Source organism: Anneissia japonica, unplaced genomic scaffold (assembly GCF_011630105.1).
Source record: "Anneissia japonica isolate Jap-2015-1 unplaced genomic scaffold, ASM1163010v1 scaffold284947_len354889_cov159, whole genome shotgun sequence".
Lineage (NCBI taxonomy): Eukaryota > Metazoa > Echinodermata > Crinoidea > Comatulida > Comatulidae > Anneissia > Anneissia japonica.
In genome coordinates this window covers 14,202-22,862 of record NW_022746767.1, presented here as the reverse complement: position 1 = coordinate 22,862, position 8,661 = coordinate 14,202, and the positions used below count along the sequence as shown (strand labels likewise).

The following is an 8,661-nucleotide window of genomic DNA, read 5'->3' as shown; positions in this document are numbered from 1 at the left end:
TAAATTTATGTGTCCATAATTTTAAGGTTCTCCCCCACCCGGGACTGTCCATCAGATGCTGTACAGTATTTTCTGACCATTATTTTCCCAAACATCATTTGATGAACTCTCGTCCCCCTGCCAACCCTTAGGTTCGTCCGTCCATCACATGCTGCCCCCCGCCAACCCTTAGGTACGTCCGTCCATCACATGCTGCATATTTATGTGTCCAGAATTTTTAACCATCATTTCTTGGAAAATAGTTCCACAAATGTTGATTTTTATTGCTTGACGGTAGGCTGGTGGTAGGCCAAGAAACCTACTTTACGTAACGGTATAATATATCAGTATATATATGTATATGTGTCTAGGCCTACACCAGGTCCGACGGTGTCGCCCAAAGAGAAGCCTACATACATTATGTGTCTAGGCCTAGGTACACCAGGTCCGTCAATCTTAGCCGTTAAAGTATACTAAAACACTAATAGAACACACAGAACACCTTCAAATAATAGCACAGGTAAGTGGCCGATATGCAACAAATATCTCAGCTTGCTCAATGTTTACTGACAGTCGCGAAAACAACATAAAGAACTTTTCTAGGCAGCTCGCGACAGAAACAAAATGTCGGCAAAGTTTGACCCGACGCATGCGCAAATCAAATTTTCGACTAAAAAAACAACTCAAAACTGGTGGTAGCAGGTATATGTTTTATTGCCTACAGCTTACATTTTTCATCTAACCGAAAAAACCAACATTTCTTGCACAATTGCATGTCCACCAGTAACTATCGAGCACAATGTATACGTGCCGCAATGCACCGTTTCTTAGCCTATTTGTTTTAACAAATATGCTGACCTCTTTTGGTTGTACATCTCATACACACATTTGAGGCATGTTGTGGCGAAATGGTAAAGTTGTCGCACAGTCTAGTATTGAGTAAATGAGCTATAAATTGGAGCTCAAAAAATTGATAAAAAATCCAAATTTGTTTTTCACTGTAGGTCAACAGTTTAATGTCTTATTAATCATGTCCCAAAGTATTAGTTGTGGAAGTGGTTAACAAATTGTTTATTTAACGTTATTTTTCATAGTTCATTCTATTAAACAATGTATGCACAAATAACTTTGAAAGGCAATTACTCAAAATCCTGTTTATCTTGACTCTAAGATTACTGTATTTTCACTTTCCAATAACTTAGGTTTGAAATGTTCAATTTGAATGAATGACCTCTCATTTTAAAGATCACATACTCAGGTATTTATAAATACCAATAACTTGAATTTAAATTTTTGCTACAACTTGGCCATTTTGCCACAACATGCCTCATTTTACATGTGAACCATTACATTAGTTCCATGTGACCTAAGGTCACAAAGGACCTAATAATAATAATAGCTGGCATATGCTGGGAAGTTAAACAGATTGTCAGGAATGACAATCAACTCACCGCATTGCAGTCTGGCCAAAATGCTAAAAGAGAGGTGGCCTATATCATATATATATATATATATATATAGCTGATAATATTTACCTTTGGGTTGCTGTTTTGAGGTTCTCTTGCTTCGAGCTTCACTAGTCCAATTCAGCTGGTGCAATACATCTTCCATTGCACTCTCAAATTCCATTAACTCTGAGGCTAATACAGATACAGCCAGAATATCACTCTCTTTAATTGTAACTGAAATGAAATAGGAAAAATGTAAATGACTGTTCAATGATTTTGATGTACAATCAAGGACTTTTAACTGTACCAGGATAGCAAGCTTGTGATTTCACACTGCACGCCTGAACTGTATTGTTGGCGTTATGTCGTTGTCTTTAGGCGCAGTTCTGCACATGCTCAGAAGTATATTTAGAAACGCATGATGGGATAAATGGTATCTTCTTTGTGTTAAACTGTGTTAAACAAGGCAGGTCTTAAAATAATCAAATATCAGCATTTGTAATCAATATATTTTCATTTTATATACGCAAGTAGTACATCTATGGATTATTCTATGTACTGGATAAATAGGTTTGGAAAATTCTAGTTGTTTAATGTTTATTTTTTGGCATACTTTTATACACACAGTCACATGCAAGCTCACAGGACATCAGCCAAGTCACAAACCAAAAGTAAACAACAACATAGCATGATAATGTTTAAATATAAAGTTTAGTTTAGTGCAATAAAATAGATTAAAAAAATTTGTTTGATATTCCAACATGTTTCGGCAATTATCTCCACAAAATGATTTGTGAGGAGTGACTGGTTTGGCTTGTTTTTGTTACATACGACCAGTCTTACTATCTCATGACAAATCCCTAGTAAAATGCACGTGCAACGCAACAAGCTATCTGTCAGCAAATAGGCAAATGAGCCTACAATGTTTTAAGCAGCCAGTCACTGTCAAGATGTAGAGCTAGTTTTCATAGAATAAAATCAATTGATCAGGGATGTTGAGTGGTCATGCTGAAAATATTAGAAAAACTCACTAGTACTGGAACTGTTACCCATGTTTTCCAAGTCTGTGGTCATCTTGGATGGCTGGCTTACGTTCACAACAAGGTATTGAGAAATCTTTGACGAATACAGAGATTTGAGGGCATTGTAGATGTTCACATCTTGAAAAACTCTTGATGACATAGTCTTGAAGTCTGTCACCATCATATCCTTCAATGTGTGTTGAACTTGACGGAACCTGTCTTTGATGTTCTTCAGAACATCCTCTGGTTGTGCATCTTCAAGATGTAGGCCATCCACTAGTGCTTGGTTGATCTCTTGGCCACGGTGTGACTTGTAGATCTTCCAAGCTTCATCAGCTGGATACAAAAACACCAAACCTTGCAGAAGATTGAGTTTCATATCTGGACAGAAAAACAGAGGGTCGGCAAGCTTCTTAAGTAGTTGTTTCTTCAGTTGAAGTCGAATGCTGGTCCACAGCTGTTCTATTTCCAATTCTGAACTGCTGGAGATGGTGTTGATGGAGATAGTGGAGCATGTTTTGTCACCGGCTGGTGGTGCTTGGAATGGCAGAACAAATCCATGCTTACAACACAGTTGAAGAAGATCCAGCAAACAGTCAACATTATCTGCAGTTGAACTTTTATCAATAGTTAATGCCTGAAAAAGAGATATACAAAATAATTAAATAATATAAAAAATTATATTACATAATTTACAAAACAGCCACTATGCAACTAATGAGTTACGGACAGACAGAATGATAGTTGGAGAAACAGATTTCCATAATCAATTGTTGGAATGCATTTTACAATGGCTTCCTACCAATGTCTGCAGAAATGCAATCACATCATGTGGTTCTGGTTGAAGGCATGCACATTCCTCCAAGCTACTTGTCTTAATTAGACTGTCAACTGCATCTTTCACATTGGTGTAATCGTTGTCCACAGAAAGGCTATTGATGGCAACAATCAGTTCTTCTAGTCCATTTTCCAATCTATTAAACAAAATCAGATTACGTTTACAAACAATTAGCTCACCTTAGAAATATTAATAGAATATTACTTGCTCATACATATACTTTGACTTCAATATTGTATTTACACTAAACATGATTTGGTCAAATATAACATATCTGAAATTAACAGTTTATTAGTAGAATATATTCTACTGTTTATTTTTTTTTACATTTTCAATTTTAAAGGTTGAATTTAACAATTGAAAACTGTAACACCACGATATGACAACTTACTTTTCTTCTGTCAATGCCAGCTGCCTATCAAGTCTTGCTATTGCATCATCCGAGTCTACCAATACAGCTGAAGAGAAATCTATGGAACCAAGTACTCCATCATCATAATAAGTAGCCATTACCGGTCAATCAATACTTCAGCTAAGAAAAAACATACTCTATTCAATAGTAATTAGATACAAATAGATAAAATAAATATACTCAGTGTGAGAGTACCACACCACCTCAGCCCCAAGCATGGTAGGGCTGAGTTGGTGTGGACTCTTACACATCCTCATACCGCCAAACTTTGCATCAGCCCAAGAGGTGGATCATTTGTGGGCATCCTGACAGCCAGTCCTCTTCTTAAAAATATTTCTTGTACAATTAAACACTTTCAGGTTCCTCAACTGCTGCAGGAACACATTCCCAAAATTCACAAACCTCTGGGATCAAAAATGTTTTCTACAAGTTTACCTCAACTTCCAACAATGAATTCCTGAGTGGTTGAAACATCAGAAATAAAAATAAGCTCCCAGTGACCTCTGTGTCTACTGCTGCTGATAATTATAGGGTTTTTTCTGGCTACTTGTAACTCACAAGTCGACAGCAGTAGGCCTAATTACACATCATTTTGTTTCTTTCTAGGACAGCCCAGAAATGTAGCCCAGAAAATGTACTTTCCCACAATGTGAGAGATCTGATGTTAACTTTCGTCTTCACTGTTTTTTCTGTGTTCATAATAATTATAAAATGATAATGATTAGAGTAAATAGAGTCTAAATGTGAGAGAAATGAGTCCATGGTTAGGCCAAATGAGTAGATTGAAAAGTAGTAGAAAAAAAAAAAAAAAAATAAAATAAAAATTTTTAAATCATTCTGTAGATTAAGTAAAACACTATAGAACTATTATTACAGTGCCACCGAAACCCTTCCTGCTGGTTCATCAAATTAAAACGAAAAAATTAAATATAATTAAAAGTAAAATAAATAAAAACAGCCAAAAAATAAACTGAACCTTGTTGTAACATACTACTAAATGTAAGTGCTAAATTTTGCATGGGGTCAATTTTTAGTCAAATACAGTCCAGAATACAAATTTTATTAATTTTTCAATCACAAGAATAAAGTGAAAAACAAAATGGAACCTAATTGTTTATCGTACATATGCGCACAGGATGGTGGAAGGTAGAGGGCATCTTTTTTAGTATAGCTACTGTAGGCCTAGGCCTATGTGTAAACTAAAATTCCCTAGGGCCTAGCTTAAGCCTAGGGCCCTATTAGTAAGCCTCAACTGCATACATAGGGGCCTAGGCCTAGCCTACTACGACCTAGGCTAGCCGGGCGCGAGGGTGAGGCCTAGCCTATAAGCCAGAATCAACAAAAATATAGGCCTAGGCCTAGACATCCAGCCAACCGAAGTTCTTTTCACATTTGACTTCTGATAGACACACAGGTTTTCTTCGGTATCCGATCATTACGGTCGCACCTTCATTTCGGTCTTGTTATTTTTGTTATACATTTCGGTCGCGGTGTATGGCGCGCCGACAGTGCGACCGCAAATCTGAGAGGTAAGCAGTATAGTATTTTTATAAACACAAACTTACATAAAACATTAGTTGACTAACAATCATTTGTATTACTGTACTATATTATAGTTTATTACGTTATCACTTGGTGTTCATATTTTTCTTTTTTTACAGAAACAACGAAAATGTTACAAAGTCGACTTGGTTTTGAGACAAGTTTTTCTTTAATTTAACGTTTGTTGCGATATATATTTTATTAATGCATAAATTGAATGGAGATTTATGAAATAAATATATAGTCAATAGATTAGTTTTTCATACATTTGTTTTCTTGTCTGTTACGTTCCCATTTATCTTGAATGTTCTGATCATGTTTATAATTTGATAAATGAACATACTAAATGATATATGATGAATGAAAATGAAGGAAATATATATTATTTTCATATTTATATTCCACATACAATTTTTAATATATTCATAATTAAACACCGTACATTTTAATGGCACATTTCAGGCTTCGTTTATATTCATAAGCCTGACAAAATCACTCTTTCTAGTCATACTGTATTCTATAATTGCGCTAGAATTCAATTTCCACAAACTAGATTCCCATGGTATTCTTGAGGTAAAAGCAGCACAAGGTTTGTATTTTCTTGTTTTATTTCCATTTTTTATACATATTGTGATGTTTATAGAAAATACATAGTAAAATTCAGTAGGTCAGATGCTAAATATAGATGACTAGCTATTTTTAGCAAGTCATGGCAGTGAAGGTGTTTAAGTGCGTTCACCTACTTCATGTCACCATTAACTTCGAGTCAAAATCGTAAAAAACTTAAAACAACAATCATACTAAAAAAAAAAATACAAAGAATATTAGGCCTAAATGACCGTACCAATACCAACCCTTTAAAAGTTAATTTCCAAACATAAAGCACTAGTGCATACATTGGCGTTCCATACTGAGGTTGTTTATCGTGACCGAAATGCATAACAATGCGACGTGACCGAAATGCATAACAATGCGACGTGACCGAAATTAAGGCGCGACCGAAATGATCTGTAATCTTTTCTTCTTCCGTAATGAATGATTTTTTTAAGAGTCTAAATCTAGGGATTCACAGAGGGCCTAGCTAGAATAAGGAGATCCAACTACCTAGGCCTAGGCTAGGTAGGCCCCACAAGCCTGTAGGCCTAGCCAAGGCCTACGTCCAAGAATAATAATTATTAATAAAAGGCATTTTTTTTTTAGTTCCCAGGCATAGACCTAGGATTTGATTTTGAAAAGATTAATTATATCTCTCATATATAAACGTAATCGGTGAAGGCTATTTTAGTTTTATTCTTGGTCAGATAATTTTCTTTTAAAATCCTAGGCTAGGCCTGGCCTAGGCCTATACTATGCCTATGGGCTTAGGCCTAGGCCAATTTCCTAGGCTAGGCCTACTGTAGTAGAGAAGAAATAATTATTTCTTTTCATGAGAACTCATGACCAAGCTACAGGATTTGAAATACTTACATTTTCAACGATATTATTCATTCTTTCTGGGCATTCATCAATGAAAACCATTCTTTACCTTTGACGACGACAGGCCTAGCCTAGTAGTATCTTTGATCGCGTTCTGTAGCTAGGAGGTATTTTCACTTCGCTCGCGAGAAGTACCGAGTGAGGGGGGTGTACAGTATCTGTATTCGATAGTTGTTTTCGAAAGTTTCACCCTCCCATATTTTCCACGAAATCATTTTTGAATTAGCTTCCTCATTTTGCAGTTAACATTATCAACATAGACATTAATGTACAGTATTTAAAAAAGTTTACGCGAACAATGATAAAAACACTGTCACTGAAGTGTTTTATTATTACTATTATCATTTATTAAGTACAGTACTATAATTATTTCAAAAATTATTTTGTTATGATGGTTTGTCATTTCATCACATCCTGTCTACAGTAATTGATTTACTTCAACCTCTCAATTAGCTCACATTGACAGAATTCACTCAACATTTTGTTTGTAATTTATTTTTTCAAGTAAGCTTCAGTTCTTTAATAACAATACTAAAAAAATTATAGTTAATAGGTTTTGGTACTATGCAGTCTTCCGAAAAATGAAGTTTATTTTAATATCGATCCCGAAATACATGTAGGGCTTAGGCCTAGGCTCTATCTGCAACACTGCAGGGTATGTGTGTTGTGTTGGGTGGGCGTGTGTGTAGTGGTGGTTGTGATTCTGCGGTATTAGGCCTAGGTACGCACGTATAGATGGAGCCTTGCGAGGCAGGATTTAATGTTTTTTTCATGGCATTATGTACAAGTTCTTATAGGCTAGACATATATAAATGCTGACTTAAAACATGTAGTATGATTTACTAACTAAATTAAAATATATATATTTTTTTTAATTTTTCAGCAAACGTGTGAATCTTGCAAGTTGCAGTTACTTTGCTAGAATTCTATGTTCTTTGATGAGATGTAATAAATCAGCCATAGCCTCTAACATGCCAATGATCCAAGCAAAGCAATTGTTGACTGCTGCCAAGAACGCTTTACTAGCTAAATGCTAAATAAATAATAATATTTATAAATTTATATTTTAGGCCAACTGCAATGTGTAAACAAATGTAAAATTGTTAAATAAAAGTAAACAAATTGATGAAAATTGTTGTTTTCTTCATTTTGTGTAATACTTTCATGTTGCACAGCGCGTTGTAAGGCGTCACAGCGCGTCGCTACAGGAGGCGATCGCTTCATGAAAAAAATCTCCCTATTTTTTGGTTTTCAAACTTGGGATCTCTGCAATACCAACCCTATAAACGTAATCGGTGAAGGCTATTTTGGTTTTATTCTTGGTCAGATAATTTTCTTTTTAAATCCTAGGCCTGGCCTAGGCCTATACTATGGGCTTAGGCCTAAGTAGGCCTATAGAATAGGGGCCTAGGCCCTAGAGGCCTAGTAGGCCAGGCCTAATACATATCCTAGGCTAGGCCTACTGTAGTAGAGAAGAAATAATTATTTCTTTTCATGAGAACTCATGACCAAGCTACAGGATTTGAAATACTTACATTTTCAACGATATTATTCATTCTTTCTGGGCATTCATCAATGAAAACCATTCTTTACCTTTGACGACGACAGGCCTAGCCTAGTAGTATCTTTGATCGCGTTCTGTAGCTAGGAGGTATTTTCACTTCGCTCGCGAGAAGTACCGAGTGAGGGGGGTGTACAGTATCTGTATTCGATAGTTGTTTTCGAAAGTTTCACCCTCCCATATTTTCCACGAAATCATTTTTGAATTAGCTTCCTCATTTTGCAGTTAACATTATCAACATAGAAATTAATGTACAGTATTTAAAAAAGTTTACGCGAACAATGATAAAAACACTGTCACTGAAGTGTTTTATTATTATTTTTATCATTTATTAAGTACAGTACTATAATTATTTCAAAAATTATTTTGTTATGATGGTTTGT

General features: G+C 35.4%; 1 protein-coding gene across 3 annotated transcripts in view; it reads right to left on the bottom strand.

Annotated features, from left to right (window-relative positions):
* The window catches only part of LOC117120289 (uncharacterized protein KIAA0825-like), a 58,548-nt gene extending 50,247 nt beyond the window's left edge, over positions 1-8,301 (bottom strand). For 2 of the 3 annotated variants that reach the window (XM_033265300.1, XM_033265302.1), the window contains exons 1-5: positions 6,709-6,803; positions 3,679-3,819; positions 3,252-3,423; positions 2,459-3,086; positions 1,515-1,661 (exon numbers count right to left, since the gene is read on the bottom strand). In XM_033265300.1, the coding sequence (XP_033121191.1) occupies positions 1,515-1,661; positions 2,459-3,086; positions 3,252-3,423; positions 3,679-3,797 (1,066 nt within the window). In that variant the 5' untranslated portion in view covers positions 3,798-3,819; positions 6,709-6,803. Of the gene's footprint in view, positions 1-1,514; positions 1,662-2,458; positions 3,087-3,251; positions 3,424-3,678; positions 3,820-6,708; positions 6,804-8,252 lie in introns of those variants that run through there. The other variant, XM_033265301.1, reaches the window with a different exon arrangement.
* Positions 8,302-8,661: the final 360 nt, after the last annotated feature.